We start from the raw sequence: 27,780 nt of genomic DNA, 5'->3' as shown, positions 1-27,780 counted from the left end.
TGTGATTTGTTCTAAAACAAATGTCCCTCTATCAGCGGACTCACTGCTGTTTGGAAGAGAAATCTGAACATAATTTGGACATAATTTCATTGTGAAAGTGCCACATTTCTGGCAAGAAAAAAATCCATAGTGTTCACATTGGTATTATGGAAGTGAAAAGGCCTTTTTTAAGGTTTAAGGTTTTCTAGTGTGTGGGATTTAGGGGCATCTATCGGCAGAAATGGTACCAATAACTCTGTTTTCGTCAGAGTTTAATGATGCAGTCTGGAGTCAAGCCTGTGGCCGATGCATCAAGGACATAGCCCCTGTTACATGGGACGCCTACTCTGCCAATCTTGTGACAACAATCAAGATGTAAAATATCCCTTATGGTCAAGTTAGAAAAGAGAGACACTTATTTTAAATTATAAAAACTGTGCAGTATTCTTGCTTTGAAAATGTAGTTTTTTCAAAACTTTCATACTGTAATTTTTGGCTTTCTGGTTTTATTGCCTTTTTCTAACACAGCTTCCATGTCAGATACACACTAAGTATTTATGGTGTACACATCAATTTGAGTAATCAATCAGATTTTCAAATCTGCCTGTGAATCACGACTACATTGTGGTTGAATTTCAAGTTGGTGGTGTTGAGTCAGAAAATGAATCACAGAACCTGCAGAGAGCCCAGATCATCTGAGCAGCTGTCCCAACAAGCTGGGGCCGGGGCCAGATCAGGCCCTGTTTTCACTTAGGAGGAGGAGGGAGCAGAGAGACCTGAGAGAGAGATCTGAAAACTTTCCACAGAATGTTTCTGAAACGGTCAGTTTCAAATCATGGAAGCAAATCAAACCCATGCTGAGAAAACAAGCTTTGGTATTTAACCTGAGTTCACAAAAGCAAAGAAAGTGTGTTATTATTGAGCGACTGGCATGGTGGGTAAACTCTTCAGCCATTTCCTCCCATTCATATGCTGAAAGGTCTTGACTTTCTCTTAAGTGATATCTTGGCTCCGACAGATGAAATGCTCCAGATTGATCAAGAAGTAGGAAGCTGTGTTTGACCTGAACTAGGAAATCGCAGTAGGAAGTTAGATAAAATTCAAGAATGGAGAATCAGGCTTACACAAAACACTTTTCCATTTGTCTTGCAGTGATTTATGTGGATTTGTTTTTGCCTTTGTCTGGGTTCAGCATCCGTAAAGGCAACATGCCAAATTATCAAAAAGATCTTGTTTGTCTCACAACTCTTACTTTCACTGGAGTGTAGCTTACCTGTGGTGCAAAGTCTATTTTTCTGCAGGAAAAGGAACATGATCTCTATGTTGTACTTATTTTGCTAAAACTTTGCAAAAATGCAGTATTTATGACATGAGTCCAGAATCTAGCTTCTAATTACATTTTTTGTGTGAGATGAAAGAAAAAGTTGTTTTGAAGGTATAAATTATGGTTGTCGTGGAAACAGTGTGTTTTAGCTTAGCGCTCTCATACGTGGGTGGCCCAACATGTGAGTCAGCGAAACAGACCACTCGCGTTGCATCTGCTGTCACGATATGAGAGGGATCATGAACTCTATCTATTTTTTATTCCCTGAGGAGCGGCCATATGGTCGAGCCTGCATTCTGCTGGTTCAGTCCTCAAACTGGGTTGTCTGATTTGTTTTTCTCCAGATTACAGCAAAAAAAGAAAAAAAAGATGTCAGATGAATCAGGAGCATTAATATGCTGCATTATGCAATGAAAAAATAGGTATATATGGCAGCCACACAAAAGACCAAAAGCATTTGCATTTGCTGCATCAGTGTACCCTCATAATCAATCTGCTTTATACAAGAAGCTGAGCAGGTGGATCCAAATTAACGCTTCTGATTTCACGAATTAAAGCCTCTTGACGAATGACTGACATAATCCACCAGTTATCAACTCTAAAGCTCACTCATTAACACATCATTTCAGGTTTGTTTGTGGCTCTTTTTTTTTTTTTTACAGAGCTCAGATTTTAAATTGGGACCCTCAAGAACAAGAAAGTCTTAGGTGTTGAGCGAGATTACAAGAAAACCTTACTTTCTTCTGTCTCATCATAAATTGTACTCAGCATCAAATGCCCTTCAAAGAAATCTCTTCAAAGAATGTGAAGTAAATAACATGTTGGAAGAAGCAAGTCGACTTCCCTCTAGACAGTGAAAGTCGGCCCACTGATGAGCTCAGGGAGTCCAACAGGCAGCTGTAGCCTTCCACCTGCTCCCTGGCTCAGGCACCCATGGGAGCAGGTCTGGATCACACATTGCATGCAGCGCTGTGGCCCCAGGAGATGCCAAGCTACAGAAGGCCTTGTCCAGACTTGCCATCTTACAGTCGAACTGACTCCCACCATACAGGTCAGGCCTGTTTTCCTCAGTCTAGCCTGGAGCTCTGTATTGGATAATTAGCAAACTTTCAGGGATGAGTATAACCCTGGATTAAGTGTAGCACCTGAGCCACCACCATGCTGTATGTGATCCTGTGTGAAAATACATACATACATAATACAAAAACTGTAAATATTAATATCAATTTGTCTACCTGGAAGAGTAAGTTAAGATGATGTAAAGCAGAGATTAACATTCCAATAAATGGTCTGTGAAAATCATCAATCTTTTTTTTTTTTTAGATTATTTTTTGGCTCTTTGCAAATCACAAATTCTAGATGCCTCTGTGGCAAGGGCACAGCCTTTGAACATGGGGCACTGATCTACCAGGTAAACTGCGGGCACCTCATCAATCAAAACTTTTTCAACTAACTACACTTTTACTACAGTTACTACAATTTAAAAAAAAAAATAAGAGTAATAAACCCCTATTTATATTGGGTTTAATTTGTCACATGGCTTTTTATATGATTAGCAAGCCAGCTGTGAAGGTTTTTCATATCCACAATAGGACAATGATACAGATTATTATGACCTATAATTTATTACTTGCTAGCACTTATAACTGCAGACTTGGTGGCTGAATGACTAAATAAAGGATCACAAGTTTCTCTTTTTAATAATTTACCAGGCCTGCAATTGTTATGTTCTGAAATTGTTAATAAATGCATTTTGGTCTCCAAAATGGAGTTCTAGGTGCAGGACAGAGGTATTTATACTACCACATCCACATATCTGAAGTGTTCATAGAATCGGCAATCCACAAAACAGCCCCCACTCACTGGTTCCTGCTGGCAAGGTGCACTGTGTAAGTCTCTCCACTGTTTCAAAACCTAGTTGATGCTACATTACTGTGTTGCACTGGCTCATTGGGAGCCTCAGGCCTTTGGGGACTGATAATGTCTGTCATGCATATTGTAGTAGCCCACAGATCCAAGGGTGAGAGCCATTTTCCTCACATACAGTGGGCCTGTGGGCATCAGCTGGGAAAACAAGCCAGGGCTGATAACAGATCAGGCACCACATTCCATCCCGGGCTGTGCTGAGGGACAAAGTAGACCACCAATTCTCACACACGGCGATAGCGATTAGCGTGGGAGTAAGGGTGAGGCCTACAGAGGCACACGGTTGGCGGTGTTTCACAGAACTCCTCTGCTTTGATTCTTATCTCATGTCACGACCAGGTTACGTGTCATGTGAATGCCTCTGCGAGAGATGAAAACAAACACATACATCTCACTGGCTTTATTCGGTGTCAGTTTTAGGCTAGTCTGTTTTTAATAATGTGAGGAATGGTTTGGCACTGTAAGGCCCAGGTGCTGACAGCCCTCCCGAGGCGCTGAGCACGCTCTCTGGGTCCATGCTGTGCAGGCCTGGCTGGGCCCGGCTGGACGGCTGAGTGCAGGTTGCCCAGCAGGCTGTGTTGTCTCAGCCTTCAGCCAGGGATGATGGATGGAGCTGGAAATGCTCCCAGAGAGGGGGTGAGCACATGTGTGGCAAGACGTGGCAGGTGGTGAGCGCTGACTTGACAGCAATTAAATGTACAAATCTTTGATTAAGCTCATGGGAAGCCAGTCATTAGCAACACTGAATCGGCTCTCCCCCAACACACACACACACACACACACACACACACACACACACACAGACATGCACAGCCTCTCTTACTCTCACGTACAGGCACACATTTTTCATCTTGACTAACACTAGCGCTACTGTAGTGACTCAACAGTGCGAAATTTGTACAGAGGCAGATCTGTTCACTTTTGATGTGCTTTTGAGCAAGGCACTTATTGTGATTTAGAATTTGAGATTGATATCTGTTAAATTGTTATTAAGGTATCTCATATTCATAAATTATTCTATACCACTCAACCAGTATGCACACCGTCACAGCCCTTTGTATGGAAACAGTAAATAAATAGAGTCTGCGTATGTACTTTGAAATGTTCTCTTAAAATGTATTCATGACATCTTGTGATTACCTCAACATGAGTGAATGACAAAAAGGATGGCCTTGGTATAATGCCATTCATGGTTTTAAACAGATAAATCACCTTATTAATGATGTCATGATATCTTAGTAGTATCTCCTATAAAAACGTTTAATACCTCACACACGTAATTGGTAAGATGGTTTGATCAAGCCCAATATGACATTGTGAAATATAACTAAGAACTCAAACTTTAAGAAATTCAACTCATGGTTAGCAGTGGTCTTTCTTTTAGATGAGAGGTCTATCCATACAGCAGTCTCTCACATGTAGAAAAGGTGCCCCCTTTATGCACAGTGTATCACACAGCTAACGAGTCCCCTTAGAGTTGCCGCTCTCTTCCTGGGGCTCACAGTAGTAACTTACCATCCTCTCCCCATCTCACCAATGACAGCGAGGTTGTTCCCTGTACCTAGGCTGCCCCTGGGTTTGGACATATCTCACTGTCTATATCCCATAATCCCATTGTCTTCGAAACGCAGGAATGCTTAAAGCTTTACACCTGACAAGCCTCCAGTGAATTCGATCAGCTCTTGGTAACCACACAGGATTACTAAACATAAATCAGTGCTCAGAGCAAAGTAACAGCTTTCAAACATCAATGTGCAGCTTAACTTGATATATTTTTTATATCAACTGGTATTTTTAAGACACTTTTTCATTATTCCGAGGGCAAATCTGTTTTTGTTTATTTAAGATTAAGCCAATTACCCATTTTTTAAACAACGGTTTCACAATTTGATGACAGTTTTGGTAAAGAGAGACGCTTTGTTTGTTCTCTTTAAAATCCAGAATGTCTCGTTTTAGAGCAAAGTCATTCTTCTTCAGTGGCTGTTGAGTGTGCTGCACCTTTCATGGGAATCTGTTGCTGTGGAGATGCGAAGGTGATCCCTCGCAGCCAGAGCCGGGGGAAACAGCAGCACATCCCACTGGACCCAATCCATCCTCAGAATTACAGCATTTGACTGATGAGATAATCAGAGACATGCATCTTAATGTGACGCCATTACATGACAATTATTCTGTACTTAATTCTAATTTAAAAGGAAATCACAAGGATACTGGAGTAAAAAACATTTAAATAGACTTAGATAAATAGACTTCATACCAGCATTAAAACACAAAATCAAACTTTCTAGAAAAAAAGGTGACTAAATTGCTGGTACTAATAAACAGCCTGACATTTACTAAAGATGATATTCTAAACACCTTTTATGGGATCCTTTTGTCCCAGGATAAATGTTTTCCTGAGTGTATTTTATGTTTTCAGAAGCAGCATCAAATGGCAGGTAAAATAATATTTCACCGAGTGTACTTTTCTCTACACATTACACCTGGGCCAGCAGTATATGGCGCTGGTGCAAAGGTGCAAAATCCCAGTGCAATAACCACTTATTAACAAAGGTATCACTAATTTCAAGAGTGACAAACAAATAATTAGACCCATATAAGTCCAACTCTCCTTTTAGCAGCCCACCTACCAGAAGAAACTGTTGGTACTGTACATTTCTGCAAATCACAGATATGTTACATTTTTACATTTCATATGTTCCTAAAGAGTTGGAACTCCAATTACATGTATATTAGCTGCTTTGTCACGGGAGGTGGAGGGAATGATGGATGACATAACACCTTGGCTAGATGGCTGCAAGCTTGAGACAACTGTTCCTCCTTTTTTTTTTAATTCTCTGTATCATAATTATTAAAAAAAATTCAAACAGTTCCTGACAAACAAACAACAAAACCATCCTTTTTAGCAAGGCAGCATTTCTAGCCACCAAAACTGAATATTTTAAGCGAAATCATCATTCTAACCATTAACAGGTGAGTTTTGTGCCAAAACATAACTAACGCTAACCACAGCGCTGTTGAAAATGTTAAGTTTGAACATATATGCTAAATATTAATGTACAAATGTTACATATCCATGGTTTGCATGTTTTGGTCATAACTTAAAGGAAAGTGACATTGACATTGAGTGTCATTGAACATAGTAAATGGATCCACCGTCACATATATTTATAACTTAATCTTTAAATTCTAGTCTGCTGTTAGAGAGATTTTAATGGTCTCTAATTGCTGTCTGAGAGAGATAATTTTAGAATGATAAATGTTTGATGATATTTTTGTTTTGATGAAGTCAAGATGTTGATCACATCACATCATTATATTAAGACTGCTCATGTTGATGATCACTAGCATTTCCTGGGTCTTGTTTTATTTCCCCATGTTACCCGGTCCACCCCTCTTCTAAGAATACGCCGGCTGGCCTAATCACAGGAACCGACCCAGGCTGGAGGTGCATGCCTTTGCACATGGCAGCACAAATTAAAATGTCTCCTGCCGCCCGCCTCTCTAATTCCCTGGCACTATGCCCTGGCCTGTCCCACAAATTACAACCAGACCTCTCCATATGGTGCAGCCAGCATGGGGCAGGCTAGCTTATTGACATGAGCTCCTCCCTGAACTCTCAAAGTCAATAAGCGAGGAACTCAGATCACACACATTAAGTCATTTGGAGTGCTAACTCCATAACAGTATTAGGAGGACTGGTAAAAGGCCTTGAAGGGTATCAGCAGTTTTTTTTGTCCATTATCAAAAGGAGACTGTCACTTGATACCTCAACACATACGCTATGCAGAGAAATAATCAAGAGTTTATCCAATCCTGGACTATTTCATCTGCCTTGAGCTGCACTGTGTGATTCTTGGGCAGGGGTCTCTGGATCACTCCTGAGTCTAGACTGAAAACAAAAAAAGGAATGGACCATTTCTACTGTGTCTTGCTCACAGTTAATGGTTTAAAAGAAACACGGTTTCAAAGATTTTCTTTTCTCTTTTTTTCGCTGCAATAATCTCGATAATTAAGTATTATTATCCCTCAACCACTGAAAGATGTTTGGTTTTCTCACAGATAATAAGTAGTGATGGTTCAGCTTATTTCCTTTTAGAACCTTTATCAGTCAAAACATGGGCATTGTCCATTTTGATAAAGTCAGAGGTTTCTACTTTTGGAGACATCAAAAAAGTTACTTTAAAAAGACAAAAAAAAAAAGTTATGTTACCATAGCAACAGTGCGGAGTAGGTGTTAATACTTGTATAAGTATTAACCATGGTCATTAACAAAGGCCATTAAAGCATTAAGAAAAGTGTGTTAGGCAACAATTGGCAGTTTTTAATAGTAGTGTTTCAATGAAGGCAAAAATATAAATGAAATCAGAGAAGAGCAAATGATCAAACAGGTCTAATGACAATTTATGACTTTAAACTTCATGTTTTCATATATTTCTGAGTTGTAAATGGAACCTTTTTGACCAAACTGAGAACATTTTGTTTCGGTGTTTATGTCTTGAACAAAACATAAACACATTTTACAGCTTCTTCATAGATATAAAACCTTCAAAAATAAACGTTTCGAACATAAATTTGAGGATGAAAGAAGTGAAGGGAGGTTACAGACCGAGAGCATTTAAGCTTAAATAATTGATAACTTGAAATAAAATGCAAGAGTGTTTACCACAACAAAGCGCAGACAAAACAAAAATCTTTTGGTTGCTCAAAAGATGAAAAAAAGAACCTATGCTATAAATCTGAAAAAAGGAGGGTATTGGTTTGCTATTTCCTTTGCCTTGTTCTTTGCTGGGTGTATCACTCGTTGATTTTTTTCCACGTCTATTCTGTCTGCTTCTCAGCTTTGTGCAGATGAAGTAATTAGCTAAAAAGCAGCCGCTAAGAATTCCCCTTTCTGTCGACTGCTTGACACAAACACAAGCTGGAATATTTCTCTTATTGTGAGCTTGCATTGATAAAAACGTAATTCCTGTATGTCAATTTCAACATACAAACTCAAGTAAATGTACTGTTGTGAGGCACAGCTCAGAGGCCGAAACCAGACAATGATGTTGTTGTTGACGCTGTTATCAGAAGACAAATCTTTAACCGCAGCAGAGATGGGACAAATCCTGTGGTTGGAGCATGGAGACGGACCGCCTCCACCTGCAATTCAGTGCCAGAGTTTTACAAACACACATGCTGCTTTGTTAGGATCAGCCATCAGTGTTTGTCAGCTGCACTGAGTGTTGTTGATGGTGTTGTTTTCAAATGTCCTGCTGATACTTGGTGCTCGCCCACATGTACCCTGGATGCAGATTATAAGGCCGGAGCTCAGGTAACCAATATGTTCCTGGATAAAACGTAAACAAGCGTGAAACACCTTATGACACACATGAGTAGAGGCGACACAGAATCTAATACACCTTTGAATAATTTCATCAACGGCTCAATGACCCACTGTTGCACCTTTTGCCCATTCCCTGCCATTGATGAGTAACACCTTAAAACCCATGACTTATGGCAAGGTAGAGCCGAGCAGTAATGAATACTAACATGTATGTCCTTTGACTAAATAAAAATGACATTTTGAGAACAACAAACTCAAAATAAAGTGTAATTCTCAGGAGCTAAAGAGGCCATTTGTTACGTAGGATGAACAGCTCCCTCAATGGAAAACCAGAAACCACAACTCATAGTTGTCAGTCATGAAAACATCCCGAGGCAGCTCCAGAGCAGGCAATCTTTGTTGGCTTACAGGTAATAAGAGACTTTAACAGTTAGAGAGACATTAACATGCAAATGGGTATTATTGTTCCAAAACCAGAGAATGGACTGTACCACGAGCCACAAGTTCAGTCAAAGCATCCTGTTTTTCTTAAATTTTAGTCTCTGCGGAAGTGTACAGCTGCAATCTGTTTGAAGGAGTTGTACATCCATTGCTGAGTTTACATGAGATAGATTTTTTTTTTTTTTTGGAGGTCATATGAAGAGAAAATGAATTTACAAGAAAGGAAATTTTGAATTTGAAAGTGAAAAGTTGGAGTTCTTGCCATTTGTGGTTAAAAAGATGTCTCTGTAAAACAGTGGAATTATGTTCAAATGTTAAACAGAAAGGCCATTTGCAGCACTGTATTTACTGTAATATAGATTTAACAAATACTTCAACATGCAAATAGATGCCTTCATTTTTTCCAAAAGTGCTTTGTACAGTCATTTCTCACTTTTTATTTCTGCCAATCAAACATTTAAATTTTTGCTATGCTGTTGGGTATTTAAATTTTAATTCTAATCTGGTTTGTTTTTCTGTCCTTTTGTTGTCTTTTGAACACTTTTAATACATGTCAGGCTTTATGCAAAGCAATTGCCACTATGTTTGAAGTTGCTACACAAACAATCATGCCTCTAACTCTTTTTTTTTCTTTCTGTTGATGTTTTCCTTTGTCCATATCTCTCACGTCTACTTTTCTTTTCTCTCCATCTTTCCCTCTTTGTCCTCATGTAACTCTGCCATAGAAACTTCAGTGTTTACATCCTGTCTGCCTTTCAAGAAGCCCATGTTTATTCTAGAGAGTGCCGGTGAGTGACTCTCTTACTATCATTCTGGAGGAAATACCATGAGTCGCGTGCCAGTCGCAGCTAACCACAAACCCAAGCTGGGTGGAGAGGGGCATTTTTCATATAAATCATGGAAAATGGCTGTGAGCAAGCCATTGCCAGGCTGCTGCACAGTCATAAATAGACTCCCATTGCATGTAGTAACTGCTCTGAGCAACACAAAGCCAGACTGTCGTAACTAAGGCCTGTGGAATAGCTGGTGAAAAGGGCTCTTGTTGTTATTGAGCATTGCCGAGTAAGTCATAAGATATTACCAGACTGTCAAGTTCAATTCATAAAGCTTTAGAAGTGAACCTCTGAAGCTGTTTCCAATGCTTAAAATTCCCTAAATATTCACTTCAGTCCTCTCCACCCAGCACTAGAGGGCTTGACAGTATGACAGAAAACTCCTTTAATGAACCCCACTTCAGATGTCAGGGACAGGCGGCTCTGACATACTTTGGTCTTCAACAAAATACTTACTCCCATGCTCTGCGCTGTCTAGCTCCACTACCAAAGGATTGCTTACATCATGGCATAAATGGAGCTCTGGGGGATATATTTTTTAGTGCTGTGATGAAAGATACTAAAATAATGTCAGAGGTGGTTAACGAGGGCTCCTTGAGCAAGATAGTGTGACAGTACAAAGGCTGCAGGGAGCCAAGACTGATGTGGAATGTAACTAACCTGGAAGCTGAAGTCAGATGGGGCTAATCGGTTCCAGTGATGCATGAATTACAATGGGAGGAACTGTGACGGTCAGCAGCATGGTCACAAACTGTGGAGATAAAACAAGAGAGGGTTAGAATCAGATCAGTGTGTGTGTGTGTGTGTGCGTGCGTGTGTGTGTGTGTGTGTGTGTGTGTGTGTGTGTCCTGACTGTTGGGTGTCTTATCAGGGCTGTTGGAGAGGTCAAGTCAGGACACAAATCACACCCCTCAAATTGGGCTGTCTGCTCTCAACTTACACAACAGTCGAGCTACATCTGTTTCTCTTTTACCCTCTCTGTCTCTCTACGTTTTTCTCTCCTGTCTCTTGCCACCACTGTAGCTCCTTTCACAACACCGCAGATACAAGTTGTTCTCTCACACAGAGAAACGAAACATACATCAAAACACTGCACACAGTGCAACATAAGAAGTTCAAATAAAAAACTACAAAAATGGCGGAAAGCACCAATATGCACAGAGTGGAGCAAATACCTCGTTGGCTGCTTGTCATGAAGAGTTCCAAAAGTGCACAAAAGTCCAAAATCCTTTCACTCCAACACTCCGACAGTCCACTTCGGCCTTACATATGAACACACAGTCGAGACCAACAACAATCTCCACAACAGACTACACACGGAAGTCTGCCTGTCTCACTGCAAATTGTGCTGCAGCAACACCTGATAAGAACAAATGGTTCCGCCACAGAAATAATGAATATAACACAATGAAATAACGCTAAAATATCAGAAATATATACTTTTTAACTTTTTACAATTAAACAACACGAAATTTATGAATTAAATTATTTTTTTACATATATTTATAATTTAGTAATGAACTTGTGCATGCATATTTTAAATTGAACAGTTTTAAACAATGCTTACAACTACTGAGGTTTCATAGTGACATATGTTTGCCCAAAAGTGGGGTTGCTTTGGTTCAGGGGGATGTGTAACTGAGTACAGCTTATCATCTGATAAGGCTTGCTGTGGGACAGGGAAGCAGGCTAAATATTTATGGTTTGTTTTGCCCCAAGGTCACATCAGATAAGCTCTTGAGACAATCATAGAAGCACATAGACTTACCATCAGGGCACTTGAGCCAACCAAAGGGTCACTTGGGGTCATCATGGGAGCACAATCGAAAACCAAAAAGACACTTGAGCCAACCAGACGGGCATTTGGAAAAACTGGGCTTTCTAGAGAGGTACTTGAGCCAACCAGAGGGACATAGGAGCAGCAATTGAGCTTACCAAAAGAGCAGTTGGAGTAACCAAAATGGTATCTGAGCTGGAAAAAACAACCAAAGGTGCACAGGGCTCAAGTAGAGTGGTACTGAGGCCAACCATAACAACACATAGGCTCACCAGAAAGTCTTTTTGTTCAACAAGAGGGGTACCTAAACCAACCAGAGTTACATGTTGGCAAACCATGTGCACTTGGGTTTACCAGTCGGGCACTTCAGCCAACCAAAAGGATACTTACCTGAGGGGCATGTGAGCAATTTATGGACATTTGGACCATCTAGATGGGCACTTGAAACCAGAGTGCATTGGGTTGACTGAACAGTCATTTGAGCTCCTCGGTTTTGCATTTAAGGCCAAAATGAAGCATAGAACCATCCAGTTAGCACACAAACATTGTCATTTTCATTTTTAAAATATACTTTCTGTTCATGGGGCCATAGGGTTCAAAAATAATATTTTTTCATCAGCCAAAACCATGGATATGCATATAACAAGCAGATAAACAATTTGAAAAAGGAACTAGATGAACTGGTTAACAAATGAAAATACTATGTTAAATTCTGCTGGGTAAATTCCCTCAGTGCAGTAGGCGGGCTCAGCTGATGCTGGGGACCACCCATGGGTCTGTCATTCACGTCTGCACCTCACTAGTTACAGGCCCTATTGCTTGGCGTCTTTTGGGCCCAAAGTCTCTCTGAGACCTATTTGTTTCACCTACAGAGCCCAGAGATACACCTCCAACACAAACACACGCACGCACACACACACAAAGGATGCATGCTCAGGCTTGCATGATAGCTGGAAAAGATAAATATAATTGTAAGTACAGTAAATACAGTAAGTAGTAAAATGCTTTTTGTATGTTTTCCTAATTGCGTTTTAAATTGTTTAGATAATGTCCCTTTGAAATATGTTGTAGGCTATTATATAATTAGATCCTTATAAATGTTATTTTGTAGCCCGACTACACATACAGGCACTAATAGAACCCTTCAAAGATGTTTTGCACCATAAAGTTTTCTACGTTTTATATCCACATCACTGTCTAATATGGCAGCAGTGAAATTGAAATAAGACATCCTTGGATTTAGTCCAGGATTTGATTGATTGTGTTTTAATGAGCTCTTTAATCCAGTCAAACATTTTTCTCTCTCTTTTTTAACAGGTGTATTGACCCAGTGTAACTTAGACTGTAACACTTTTTTTGTTTGCATAACTACAAGACCCTCACCTTTAAGCAGATGTTCCATGTTGCTTTTGTGATTATCTGTAAATATTCCTGATTAATTCTGACTTCTATTTTCCACAAAACACTTACGCTTTATTTGTATGTGACTCACTTTAGGCATTTCGTAAAAGCTTTTCTTATTTTCAGGAATTATATTGTGAAAGCTCATACAAGCACATTATTAATAGCCACATACGAGGAAGTGGCTGACTTGAATGTTGGCTACAGTATTCTTTATTAAGATTCTTGTGTTTGCAAATATTGACTCAACAGTCCTGCTAAGTGAATGACAAGAATTTCAATTTAAGGAGTTATTCCTCTTTTCTTTTTTTATCTCCCCTTTATTTTAAAATTCTGTACTTTTTATTTCTCATTGTCTCATTGTCAATTGGTTGGAAACTTTTTTATTTATTTATTTTTTATTTAACCTGTATTTAGCCAGGTCGGCCCCATCGAGATTAAGAATCTCTTTTCGAAGGGAGACCTGGCCAAGACAGTCAGCACTGAGAACACGAAGTTGCAGGCAGAGACACAAAGGGAGACGAAATACAATTCACAAGCAATAAAATTTGCATGAAAAAGAACTATCTGGGGTGCCTGGTGGCTCAGTGGATAGAGTAGGCTCCCCATGTGTGGAGGCTGTGTTCTCTCTGCAGGGGCCAGGGGTTTGATTCCAGCCTCGGCCCTTTGCTGCATGCCCCCCCAACCCCCCCGAAAGAGAGCTTTCTGGGAGTCAGTTGTACAAGCAGACAGGCTAAAAACATGGACATCTTATAGAATGTGCTTCTAGACTGGAGGTAAAAAGTGAAAACAAATGCAAGGAAGAGAATGAACTCCCTGGCATATTGCGTACTCGGACTACGTCTGTGTCCTGACATGGCCCCAGCCGTCTAACCGCATTTTGCCTTCTCGCACTCAGGGGAACATAAGGATCGCATATGCCTTTGGCAGGAGTCCACACCCACATTCCTCAGCTATGCACTCACAAGCTCCTCACTGCCCCTTTCTATCTCCCTCCCACTTCGCTCTGACACCAAAACCTTGGCCCACATTGCTTTGCACGGTAAAGAAATTCAAACACTATTTTGTTCCCTCCTGGACACAGGAGGAGGTGAAACATACAATGTGCCACTTCTTAAGCTTAGTTGAACCCTCCAGGTCCTCCACCACATGCTAGTGGCTAATCTGACTGTTATGCATGCAGTTTCTGGGATGGGATTCAGTTGTAGTTATACTAGTTATACTCAAGTTATACTCATTTCACTGAAATTTCCTGCAGTCTGACAGTAAGCCCTGTAGGAACGAGCAGGAGGAGAAAAATGTCATAAGACAGTGTTAAGCACTGGAACAAGTCTTGAGGCCAGCTTCTTCAGAGCACTTTTAGTCAGGGCATTTCATGAGACTAGTCCCTGGTGGCTTGTCTAGCTAAAGGTTATCTTTTACTCACAACTCAAAGTCAAAGACACTGGGGCCAGAGAGGTTGTGCAGTTTGCTGTGTGGGGTGACTGGGTTCAGTGGTAGGGGGTGCATAGCTAGGAGGAATCACTGTACGGAAGAAATGAGACGCCAGAACTGAGGGTGCAGCACATGAATTGAACATTTTCTTTTTTATAAAACAAGTCTCAGCACATGTCTTAAATCTGCAAAAAAGATTCTGGTTTATGCCCTTATTCCTAAAACGACAATATTCCTACTGAGCTGCTTTACATGGCAAATGAAAATTTATATTTCACTAATATTACCCATTTACATATCGCTGTACATGCTCCAATAAATATGCCCTGACATGTTCATGATATTTATGACATCAAAATATGGAAAAGTGAAATGGCTGGAGCTGCTTTTGCACATAAATGGGATTTTTTAAAAAGTTCTCCTGCGGTAGCAGACTTGTTCGACCAGAAGACTGCAGCCTCCCTCTTTCATTCCTTCAGCCACTTTCTCGCAAAGGTCAGTGTTAGGATATTGCACATATTTATAAACTTGTTGATATTCAAGTCTTTCCAAAATGTTTAAAAGTCAGTGTGTTTCTCCTTCCAATCAGAAATGTGGCCTTTTCTTTGGATGTGCATCTCTACCCCGCAGCTTTGCAAACTCAGCACACAGAGTTAACTGTAAACAGGCAAGATGCCATGTGTCACAAACAAATTAAACCCAGGTGAGACCCACATTCTGAATGTGCTGTATACATCTCCAAAGGATGCTTCTAAAACCAGAATACAACTGGCATATCCCCCACGGAAAAAACTATATTTAGAATAAAGCCTAATCTGGAATATCAAAACGGATTATGCTGTGCCCAGATGAAATTGAGAATATTTTCATATTCAAGATAGAAGTGGATTCTTATTGTATATGTAAACATTCCCAACGTGTGCTTTCCAACTTTTAAGTGTGGACACTGATTAGAAGACGAAAGTGGGAAATATACTTTGAATTTCAATTCACAATAGCTTTTGCCATCTGGTTTACGTGTTATTTTTCTGTTCCACACATAACAATGCTACATGTTAACTCCCTCTACACTTTGCAAATAACACTCTGTACTGCTCTTTATTTGATGTCTTGTCAAGTATTGTAAGTCTTGTAACACTACATGAGTAACTTTGACCTAGAAATGTCAGTTGGCTTTTTTAATTAGGATGAAAATTTGACCTTAGGCCAGAAAACTTCAGACAATTATCTCAAGTAAAGCCATTCTCCTGTTTAGTTAATATGGTACTGAGTACTAAAGAAGAAAAATAATATCATTTTGGAGTTTTGGGTATACAATATTTCATGACTGACTACTCAGGGAGCAGGAATCATTTGTAGTTACAGGTATTATGAAGCTCAGAGGTCTTGTTAATAGCTAAAAAGTTAGCTTTGCTGATTTTCTGAATGTAAACAAGCTACATATGCCTGTTATCCCCCTATTTATCCTTATCCTCATGATTCTGTACATACATATATTGGGAAAGTAATCGTTTCCCATCTACTTGTATTCTGAAGAATAGGCCCCTTGAACTAAATCAGGTTTGTATCAAATCCAAACCGATGCTCAACTTCTGCATTCAATATCATTCTTATTGTTAAATGAAAAATCTGACACATCTTTAACACAGAAGTACATTTATTCAGGTCTTAATACATTAATATTGAACAAGTTACATATTCTTGATTGCAAATCACACAGCACAATTCCAATTTATTCCCGTATATAAGTTCAATGTAACAGATTTTTTTTAAAATATGTAATGGGAACCCTTTCACTTGTCTCGAGGAGCACTTTGTTATAAAATGTAAGTAAAAGTGCAATGTCTTTCTACTCATAAAATTACAAAAAATTGGTCCAGAATCTGCTTTCTTAGCAGAATGTCACTGACAGACTAAATATTGTGTTTTCCATTTTAAAAATGCAAGATCTTTATATTTTTTCAGTAATTTGCTTTTTGATGCTATTTTCTAAAAACTGTAGCTAAATACAAGAAATACAACATTGTCAGTTTACAAAAGCTTAGCATATTAATCACTGCATCATCTATTTTCTAAATAAACTTCATTTTTTTCCCCATAGAACTATCTGGAACATAGAGTTTTGACAACAACGACACCATAATATCTCACAGCGCTATGTTACAATAAAATATCTCTGTCATAAGTTCAAAGAAAATGAAAATATAACAATAGCAACATAAAATTAAGGAATATAATGCATAGATTCAATCATTTAAAAATGTAGAGATATAATTTACTCAGTACAGCTCTTTTTACTTTTAGAGTGAATCCTGTGACACTGACTTCATGGATTCATTACAGTTTATCCTGACTTGAGTGACCGGCACAAATATATATAATTATGAATATATCACATGATAAAAATGCTAAATATATCACTTTGACTTCAAAGGCAAATTTGGCTATAGTACACTATGGCAAGTTTGGGTAAGAAAAGGCAACACCTGGCACCAAAGCCAAACAGCAGCTTCTTTGACGGCCTTTTGAAATGTTAAGAATTTAATTTTTATGCTCCCTGGCTTTCTTAAAAGGTCAGCAGTGTCAGATCATGTGCCATTGCTGATCTAGAGTATTCAAGTTTTAAATTTTGGTGTTTTAACTAAACACCAAACGTATTAACAAGCTTCCCCCTCTGGTTGAAGGTGAAGGACTTGAATAAAAAAGCTGCATACTCAAGAGTCTTTTACAACACATGATCAAGCACATGCTTATATATGTGGTTTCTGGATAAATCATGCAATACACAACATGTCGAATAGGCAGTTTTCAGTTGTAGTTAGGTCTATCAGCCACCAAATGAGTCGACTTCATCAGAAGCAGTCATGTTTTACAGACGCCATCTTCACAAAGGTAGCCATGATCTTGCACACTATTTGTGACTGTGCATAATAAGTCACTGACGGGCTGACAAGCCCATTGTTAGTACAGTGGTGAGTGGGAAAAGCAAGTCAGAAAATGCAAATATACATGCTAGATATTCAACACTTAGTGGCACTTTTCAGGGGCAAAGTAATTAAAAAAAGACATGTTATTAAGAAGATGATTGAAGCTATCAAGTCACATGTTACCTTTATATCAAATGTTTAAAAAGACATTGAGATATGTAGAGGTAGGAGGGGCAGAGTGAAAGTGGAGTCTCACTGAAAGCAGTAAAGCTGATCCTGCTGACAGCTTCAGAGGGCTCTTCTGGACACAAAGGTATCAAACTGTACTAACTCTAATCAGTCACACTAACCTTCTGAGACAAATAGGAATATAATAAAAAAGTTCTGAAACTGGACAGAGGACAGGCTGGTTACTCACAGTGACTTTAATGACAATCTCTGGCAGGTCTTGGACTCAGCCTTGATGTAAAAACGACAAAAGCACTGAGAATATCTCATATCCACCAACGTCCCTTGACCTCGTAACATTCACAGAGCTGCAAAGCGTTGAGGAAACCCTAACAACCCTAAAGCAGAGAATTAGAAGTAAAGAATTCACTGTATTTTTCTACAAGACTGCTGGATTTGAGTATCTTCTGGACCGTAGACATATACAGTATATAAAAACCTTCAAGCCTGCAGTTGATATCTACTTTGTTAGGCACAATAAATAGGCCCCTGTGGTATTAAGGTTCAGAGTGACGAATGACTCAGAACAATTCTCATGTCTGAGTGCAGGTTACGCACCAGCATAAATCTATATTAACCACAAATAATTTAGGTCTCAAATATATACTAAATCTAGTAAACATCTAACACATCGTTTTAATATACATTCTTAATGTATGTACAAGCAATCATGAATTGTGTTACCATTTTACAGCCTGATTGAGTTGAATCCTCAAGCACAGATCTGTACATTCGACATGTGTTTCAAAGAATCTGATCCAGTTTTTTAACTTGAGCTTGTTTCTACTGCCTTGACTTCTGCTTCCGCTCTGTAAACACTATTTACAGTCTAAGAAAATACACCAAGAGGCCCGATTTTACAAACTGTATGACGACGCTATGTACATTCAGGCAACAACAGAGTGAGTTATTATGTAACATCATCCGAGGATCCCTTGAGAAGTCTCTCACTTTACATGATGTCAGTCCACAAACCCAAGAGCCAGATTATCTTCATAAGTCTTCTGCAGTGGTAATCAAATATCACTACACTGTACATGCGAAAAGCTTGATTGTAGAAACAGTAAACATCATGGTGTGAGTTTGTGCACTCCTACAGATTGTGCTGCTGCTGATGAGATGTAGCTGGCAGTGTCACTTGCAAAAATTGCAGACACAACACAACTGTAAAGTATCTGTAACCTTGGTGAGTAAACCAGAGAGGTGTGTTTCAGTTTGGCTCTTATGTTAAGGCAAAAATGTTTGGCACTTAGTTTGTACAGAATATGTGATATTTCAAAAATAATTCTGTTTTCATCTTCACCAGTTCAGGGGCTCTAATGGAGATGCATCCTCAGCTCTTCACGACCTGTCTGAGTCTGCTGAAGTGGTCCGAAAAGTTCTTTTTGAAACAGAAATGTTGATGGTGAAGTTGGATTGAGGATTAAACATCCTAAAATACACTTTTTGTCTCAGATGAGTTCTGATTGTGCCTTTAAACAAAGAGCAACAGCACTACAGTCTCTACCCTGACACCCAGCTGTGTGTGGTGGTCTTCACTCCATGGGGGAAACCTTGTTGGGTCACCATTGGTTCAAAGTTGAAGTCCAGGGAGTCTCCGTCCATCAGAGTGTCATGGAGGACTGTCTCCATGTCAAACTCAAATTTCTCGATGGACATGTCATCCAGATCGCTCGGCAGCTTCTCCTGGTGTAAGGGCTGTGGCAGGCCTGGTCGGCCGTATCCGTTGGTGTTGAGAGGGCAAAAGCCACCAGGCATGCCTCCCGCACTGAGGTGGCTGGAGAGACCATAAGGCATCTGCATGGGACTTTTGGCTGTAGGCAGACGCGTGGAGCCCCCGCTGTGGCTCAGGGACATGAGCAAGCGGCCATTCATGGCTGGTGACGTGGCCGGGGCTTGGCTGTGCACGTTGTGGGGGTGAGTGTGAGAGAGACCATGCGGGTGACCGTTCCCTCCTCCCATGAGTTTAGCTGCATGCTGGCTACTGCTGTACGGTGGCAGCATGCAGCCTCCGCTGGACTGAGACACCACAGTTTCCACTGACGGCATGAGCTCTCCATGCTGGTCTGTATCTGACGTCAGCAGCTCCTTCAGAAGCCCCGCAGGGCAGCTGTACTGGCCCATACTGGGCCCGAAGCTGGGCTTGCTCTCCGGCAGCGTCTGCAGTGGCATGGACGACAGGCTGTTCATTCCTGCCTGGCCGTACACACATTTGCGGTACTCCTGCTGAGGCTGCGGAGCCATGCTGGGCGAGCTGTAAGTGGGATAACCAGGGCTCGGCTGCATCATAGTTGACGGGGAGGACTGGGAAGAGCCAGGGGTCGTTGCCCCTCCTCCAACCTGAGAGTTGTTGGGTGAGAGCAAGTTCAGGTTGTCCAGAAGGTTCTCCATGACATTCTCAGAACTGTGTACCAGAGAGCCGGTCATCTCTGTGAGACTGGGCAGTGTGGCTGTCATCTTGGCCCCGGGGGCTCCCGGGTAGCCCATGTGCACGTCTGCTTCCCCGAGGTCATCCTCAGGCATGAAGGGTGAGAGGCGACCACTCAGAGTGCTGGCGTTGGAGCTGGTCCGAGGCCTGAAGCTGTTCCACGCATCAAAGTCATCGTTGCTGTGGGAGTTGGGGCTGCCAGGCCACTTAGAATAGGAGCCTGGGCTGTCTGCGCCTCCGTCAGGGCCGGCCTGCAGGGACAGCTGTGGAGAGACAAGGAGACTCTCAGTGTACCAATAGACATACTGTATGTACCACAGACAGTCAGTGGAGCATATGTTTTTGGGCAGAAACCATTGGCAATGAAACACATGGTTGGATGGTACCAAAAAAAAAAACAAATACAGAAGTATTCTTGCTAAATATGTGTCATTAATGTGATAATATCTCAAAATGGCTTTCAAAAGATCTTTGCAGACATGACTACTTTAAGAAAGAATAAAAAATAAGTAAGAAGTGTGGATATGCCTCTACCAAACACATAGAATCATTCTTGATTAATTTCCCTCACCTTTACTAGCCACTAAGTAAAGATAATTGTATTTGTTATAATTATAATGCTTCCTTTAAAGCCAAGAAAAGAGCAATTGAAGCTTAAATATGACTAAAATCCTATATGATGTCTTGTGTTTTAATTGACGATTTAATCATTAAGAATAATTATAATTTGTGAAAAAAATATCAAAACACTATGAAAAATCAGTTTAATTGTTTTGACAGAACATTGAGATAAAAGAAAAATCTTGGCATGGTTTTAACCTGAATTACCCGCAGTGTCTAAGCACAAATCATGAGCTGGAATCTTTATTGTTTATTTATTTATTTATTTATTTTTACCTTTTTCTTAGCTGCTCTTCCTCTGCTCTTGGTGAACTTGCTGTTGTTGTCCATGGAGGCCGCCCTGCGTCGCGGGGACTTTCCGCTCTTCCCACCCTCCGGGTTTAGCATCCACCATGAGCTCTTCCCCGTCCCCTCATTCTGGACGCGGATAAAGCGGCTGTGCAGCGACAGGTTGTGTCTAATGGAGTTCTGGAGGAGAGGGAGACAGAGAGATGCTGGGTGAGGAGTGGACAAACAGAGAGATTTGTGTTTGCCCTTTTCATGAAACGCCACAGATCTGCTTTAGCATATAAGTGCAAATCCATCCGTACAGGTGGTTCTCTTTTAAAAGCACATCTTGCCTGACAGCTGACTTGCAGAGTAGAAAGGGGAGATTTTAAGGTCACTCAACAATTTAATGCTATGTGCAATTCAAAGAAACACATGTGCACAAACACACACACACACACACACACACACACACACACACACAAAACACACACACACACACCAGATGTCAATAAGTTTAGCCATGAGCAACACATCCTGAAGATAGCAAGGATTAAACTGCAGCTACTCTTATCGTCAAGTACACTGTACATGCAGACCTTTATTTCCTTTACAAAAACAGAGGGGCTCACTGTGAAACACCATTATAGAAACACTTACATTCCACCTGACTGTGTGTCTTGTCTGAACCAGCACAGAATCAAAGGGAGGAAACAGACTAATCTTTCCTCCTTACAGATACATTAATACAACACTCTAACGTTGCTTAGTGACATCCCCAGTGGAAAAACTAATTTTTGTGCAGGAAGCTAGTGAAGCATTATTAAAACACGGCAAACAAGAGCGACAATATTGAGTAAATGTCTGCTGAGCAAACCACAGAAAGTGAGACACCATCTCTGGCCTACTTAACTGGAATCACTACTGTATCCAGACACTTCATTTGCTTTTTAGTCTCTTATGATTTTCAAACTCTAAATCAGCCCCAAACTGTTAGTGAAGTGACCATTTACCCCCAGAGAATAATTTAAACGCTGGCTCTGTAGTTTTTCTGTGTCCAGGCCACAACATGAAGTAATGAGCCTTGGCCAGACATTACTGTGCATGCGTAAAGCTGGTTGTTTTGGAAGAAAAGGCTGGAACTCCCGGCGCACACACACTCATGCAGAGCTTAGCGTGCATCGTGGCTAACGTCATCAAGCCTGTTCCTGCTGTGAGTCACTGCTTCACATCTGGTTCACAGTCTGCCCTCTGCTCTGCCTTCACCTCGGCTTCTCCTCATCTCTACCATCTCCTCTCATTCGGCACTCTGAAATCTCGTCCCACTTCAACCCACAGATGTTGATTCATTTCTCGACTAAATAATCAACGATTTGTTTAGTTTATAAATTTGAAAAACCGTGAAAATGCTTGTCACATTTTTTCCATAGCCCAAAGTAATGTTTGCAAACTGCTTGTTTTCTTCCAACATCTTATATTAATATGAAACAGAGAAAACTACTTGCATTTGAAAAGCTACAAATGGCAATATGTGATATTTTTTATCTAATAATTGACTTTTGAGATTAATAGGGCATTCCAGCTATTGAGTGTTGCACTTCCATAAAGGTGGTAGACTTGCAAGAGACAAATTTAAAAAGAGAATGGTCAAAATTGAAGAAGAAGAAGAAGAAGAAGAAGAAGAAGAAGAAGAAGAAGAAGAAGAAAAAGAAGAAGAGATATTCTGACTTCTGGTCAAGCTCTTAAAACACTGGATCTTGCATTTCCCATAAGGGCAGTGACACACCAAACTGACGGTCGGCTGTTCGCCCAAGTTGGGCCAATAACAAACGAGTGTCCCGCATTGTTGGCCGTAGTCAACCCTCGCTGAACCTCGTCTGAGTTTTTTCCATTGATTGAGCATATTGAATCAGCGGTAGTGGCCGTGGAGCCCTTTGCTGAATGAAGTCATGCTGATTGGCCGTTTAGCTCAGCACATGAGAAGAGAAATGGAAGGGAGCAATGTAAACAAACAGCTAAAGTTAAAAGGGAGGGAGGTAGAAACAAACTTGTTACATGAGGTAAGACAGTTTTTCCTCAACCACTGAGCTCTTCACATAGACATTTCGTAATGGTTTGTGTCTTTGTTCATTGGTGCACAGTAAATATCTTTTGTTCTTTCAATATTGGGTTGTGTTGTTATTGTGCATGTGGTCTTTATTAGTTTCTCAGTTTTTAAATGACTGATACAGACGACCGCTGTCTGCTGGCATGAAGGGGTATCTCCTCTCATGCACGAGCAGAACATATGTACATGTTGGCCATCGGTTTGGTGTGATCCTGTGCAACTTTTGGCCGAGACACAGCAACATGAGGCAACACAGCAGAGGGCTTTCATCACTGCTAGTTCGCCAATGTCGGTTTGGTGTCGTGGCCTTTATGCACTTCGATATCATCTTTCATTAGACCTTCCATGTCTTCATCTTTCAAAGTACACAATTCCAATTTGTCACAAAGTCTCAAGCTCAAACTGAGATAACCCCGATGACATCACAATGACACCATCAGGGTTATCTTTTCAAACTTTGGAAAGGTCCTTCCACAGCAACAAGAGTTCCCTTTAATCGATTAACAGAATTGTTGCTGACTAATTCTCAGACAATCAACTGATCAATCAAATGACTACTACTTTCCTTGAGGACTTCAGGTGATAGGGCAAATGGGGGCCCGCCTGAACACCGGCCCTTCACAAATTAATGTAATTCTGAATCAAATGACCCAATGGACTTAGCCAATAGTCAAATGCTTTTCAACCCCCACCTCCCTCCTCCTCCTCGTGCACATTGGTAGCTATGACAAAATGCAAGGAGTAAAGTCTGGTCATGAGCCTCTCTTTCCCATGACCGCTAAGAGTGCTGGTAATTTCAGCTGTGCTGCAACAAGGAATGACTGCAATGTGAGCGCAGACGCCGGGATGTCCTGTTACAGCCTTATATCTTCCTGATGACAGGAAGGAGAAACTCATTGCTAAAGTCACCACTTCAGAGGCTCTGGTTTCTATTTTGGCTGACGTCACAGTCAATGCACACAGTATTGTGACGATAGAGAACTTAAAAAAAAAAAAACAGTTTAAAAGTCTTGATGCAATACAGGGAGTACAAGTGAAGGGTCATAAAAAAGTCCTCTGATGGGAAATACCAGAACTCGGCAGAACTCGGAGTACTGTGTGGGGAGTGTGGCTGAGGGTGTCTGGTGGAGCCAATGGAAAAGCCTCGTCTCCCACTGTGTGTGTGTGAGAGACAGCGAGAGAGAGAGAGAGAGAGAGAGCGAGAGCGACAGAGAGAGAACAAGAGCGAGAGAGAGAGAGAGAGAGAGAGAGAGAGAGAGTGCCAGCTCATGTATTTAGTGCAGTGGCAGTAGGACAAACAGCAGCACGGTATGGTTTTGATTTTGCTGCTCTCTCCACTAAGGCCAGTGATATTGTGGTTTGAAAACACACGCGATTTGGGATGAAAACACGCACATTACCACACACGAACACACACACACATACACAAACATGCATATATATAAATCTATGACAGAGCTTGCTACATTTGTGAATGTAGCTTATATATATATATATAATATATATATATATATATATATATATATATATATATTTACAAATGAAGAGTTTCTTTTGGATCCTGTGGCTGTATGTGACACCATTTTATCTCTGGCCGCAGTACACAGGAATCTTAACATTCCAGCTAATCACTGTGTGCAAAGTTCAATCGTAATCAGAGCCAACCTGTTAGTATCTCTTTGGAAACAGTAAAGGCAGGATTCCCAGCCCAGCAGCCATCACAATAAACATTCCTCTGCAAGGTTACAAAACCCACAATTTCACAGAACTGAACTCTGATAACTGTCACTCGAGGACGGCCCTATCTTGTGTTGATTTAGAGAAAAAGGCAATGACACATCCCATTTCAAAAGTGTTTTTTTTGTTTCTTTCCACGAAAAAATGCAACAAAAAGATGGAGACTATTTTGGCAAAGCCTGCAAAATAAATAACACATATTATATAGTTAATGTGAATAAAAACCTTTGTGTTGCGCTGAGGAATGTAATCATAATAAATGTTGTGTAAAAAGGCAGTAACCTGGCATTACTGTATCTCAGAAGGCTGGCTTGTGTAACCAGAGATAATAAAAACACTTTTCTCTCTTCTGCCCAAACCCACCTTCGTTCTCTGAGTCAACAGAACAGAGCGGCGCTGGCAAAACACGAGGAAGTGACCACATGAAAGAGGACTGTGACAGGAAACAGAGCTGACTTCCTGCCTCACAGGAAACGTGGCAGTCGTGAGGTAGAGAAAAAGGCATGGAATGCGGAGCCACAGCACTGTGAGTCAAGTGGACACCGCAAATTTAGCTTTTTCCCCATCCTCGGATACCCACCCCCCCAACTTCCAGAGAGTTTAAGTTTAGCAACAGGCATTAATCCATGATGTCACACTATATTTATTAGATGAAAGCAATGCTCACTTTGTCATGTGACTGCTGAGACTGAATTGCATGACTGAATACGTCATGACTCAACAAGTGGCTGCAGTATGGATGGCTTGGTTGCATGAGCGTGTATGTATGTGTGTGTGTGTGGGTGTGTGTGTGTGCGTGCGCGTGTGTGTGTGTGCGTGTGTGTGTGTGTGTGTGTGTGAGAGAGAGAGAGAGAGAGCGATAGAGAATGTGTTTTGAGTGTAGGCTATTTAAGAAAGAGAGAAGGAAGGATTGTGTGTGACAGAGTGGGCAAGGATCAGTAAAGAACACACTGTGCTGGTTTAAACTCCCTCACTGGCAGCACTACTGAAAGGCCACAGTGTTCACTACATCACCCTCTCCTCCTCTCCTTCCTTCCCGCCCTCTCTTTATTTCATGTCTCCTTCTACTCTGTTTAACTCCTCTCACCTCATTCCTTCTCTCTTCATCTTCTCTCTTCTAGTTGTCTCCTTTGTCTTTTCCTCTCCTTTATCTTGTTTCCTTCCTTCTCTCTTCACTCCTCTCCCTCTCTCCTACCCTCCAACTCCCAAAACTCCTCATCTTGTGTCCTTCTCCTTTTCATCTTGTTTTTTTTCCCTTTTCCTCTCCTCATAGTGTTTCTTTTCTTCTCACTTCTCCTCTCCTCTGTTTTCCTTCCTATCTTCTTTCACCTCTCCTCTCCTCCTTACTCCTGCAGACAGTAGTAACTACCTGCAGAAAAACGGAGACAGACAGCTGCTGGCACACTGACCGAGGTGCTGACGCTCTCAGAGCTGCTCAAATGTCAACTCGCCTAATGAAAAAATCCCCAGAAGAGTGCGGCACCACCTACTTGCAGGGCTGCTTTGAATCAAGTGAAGCCACAAGTGAAACCTCAGCTGCAAAGCCTGTACAGCTACAGGTATGAAGCATCTGCAGCAGCGCTCCCTCGTCACAGACTGAAAGCGTGCAGGAGGTACGAACTCACACGCCAGCAGTTCTTTTAGAAGTTTCACACACATTTACCCGAGATATGGAACTGATGAAAGTGAAAAAAATGTGGTTTCCCTGAGCTATTTCCACTGAACTCATTAGAGAAACGGTGCTGTCCTGAACAGGCTTTTTCACCTTTCGTTCCCCATGTTTCAAACTCAGCAGTAGGTATGTTCTTGCATCCTAACTAGCCATTTTCTGTGTAATGTCTGCGGCGACCTATAGAGTATGTAGTGCACCATTTCAAACCGCCAAAGTAAGTAGCCCTAAAGCCGTAGCTTGGTCATGTCTGGAGCTTTGTGCTGAGTCTGGCTGAGTTAGAGCAGTGCGGTTAAGACAGAAAATGTGTAAACCTGTTATTAGCCTAACACCAGCTCAGCAGGTCTGGCCGCTTAACAACAGCACAGGCCTGAGCACACAGCTCCAGGTGAGATGGCGGGGCGACAAGTGACGGGGAACTACCACTTGTTAGGATCTCAAAGTCATCAAAAGATACACTCCTGGCAGGTTTTTCCCCTTCATGTCAGACACACTATTGTGTGATCAAGCACGCGATTACGGCTGATTCCATTAGATTATGAAATCAGGTTAGCTCAAGGTGGTGTATTGTGGTAAACTGGCCTCAGACGCTAATCAAAGTGATAACACATGAGCATGAGATGAGTGGCAATGGTTATTTTTATAGAGTCAGTTCTTGGCTAAACGTACTGTGAGTCGATCCAACTTCAAATCGTTTTTTGGAAACACATTTCTAAACCAAATTACCTCAAACAGCCATAAATCAAAATTGATTTGTTTTTGGGGAGAATTTTTTATTTTATTTTGTGGAGGATTTCTGCCTGACTGTTTAATGGTGGGGATTTATGATTTATTGGACATAAATGATCCATAAAGACCAGATCAAAAGACTTGGATTGCACCTTAATTTGCTGCGTCAAAGTATATTAAGTCATTGGTGTAATAGTTCAAACTGGTGTATGGCAGCTCTACAGTATTTATCTCCAGGGTGATCATTTTAGTGTTGTGATCAGGCTGCAACCTCTGAGGCTGAGAAGTGACAATAAAAGTGCCAAAAACTGCAGCTCCTTGAATGACCACTAGAGGCTGGCTCCAAAAGAGGGTCAATCCCCATAGAGCTCTATTTTAAAATGCCCAACTTTAAAGCAAATCTAAGCATGATTACAACCTGGCTCAAAAAACGTTTTTGGACTCAACAGATCATTTTGACGTCTGTAAAAACTGTACATTGGGTTATTATTATTATTTTATTGCATTTGATTAAGGCCCAGACACATGGCTTTTTAAAGTCCAGGCCCCTTGAATATCTGTACAGCCTATGAGTCAGCTCCACCCTTCACTCATATACAGCTCCAACCTCTTGTCCAAATATG

General features: G+C 40.9%; 1 protein-coding gene across 1 annotated transcript in view; it reads right to left on the bottom strand.

Moving 5' to 3' along the window:
- Positions 1–16,083: 16,083 nt before the first annotated feature.
- Positions 16,084–27,780, bottom strand: part of foxo1a (forkhead box O1 a) — a 28,919-nt gene continuing 17,222 nt past the window's right edge. The window contains exons 2-3 of the mRNA XM_042486281.1: positions 20,925–21,116; positions 16,084–20,290 (exon numbers count right to left, since the gene is read on the bottom strand). Of these exons, the coding sequence (XP_042342215.1) occupies positions 19,103–20,290; positions 20,925–21,116 (1,380 nt within the window). The 3' untranslated portion in view covers positions 16,084–19,102. The remainder of the gene's footprint in view (positions 20,291–20,924; positions 21,117–27,780) is intronic.

Source organism: Plectropomus leopardus, chromosome 5 (genome assembly GCF_008729295.1).
Source record: "Plectropomus leopardus isolate mb chromosome 5, YSFRI_Pleo_2.0, whole genome shotgun sequence".
NCBI lineage: Eukaryota > Metazoa > Chordata > Actinopteri > Perciformes > Serranidae > Plectropomus > Plectropomus leopardus.
The sequence above is the reverse complement of the archived record's forward strand: the minus strand, read 5'-3'. Positions and strand labels throughout refer to the sequence as shown.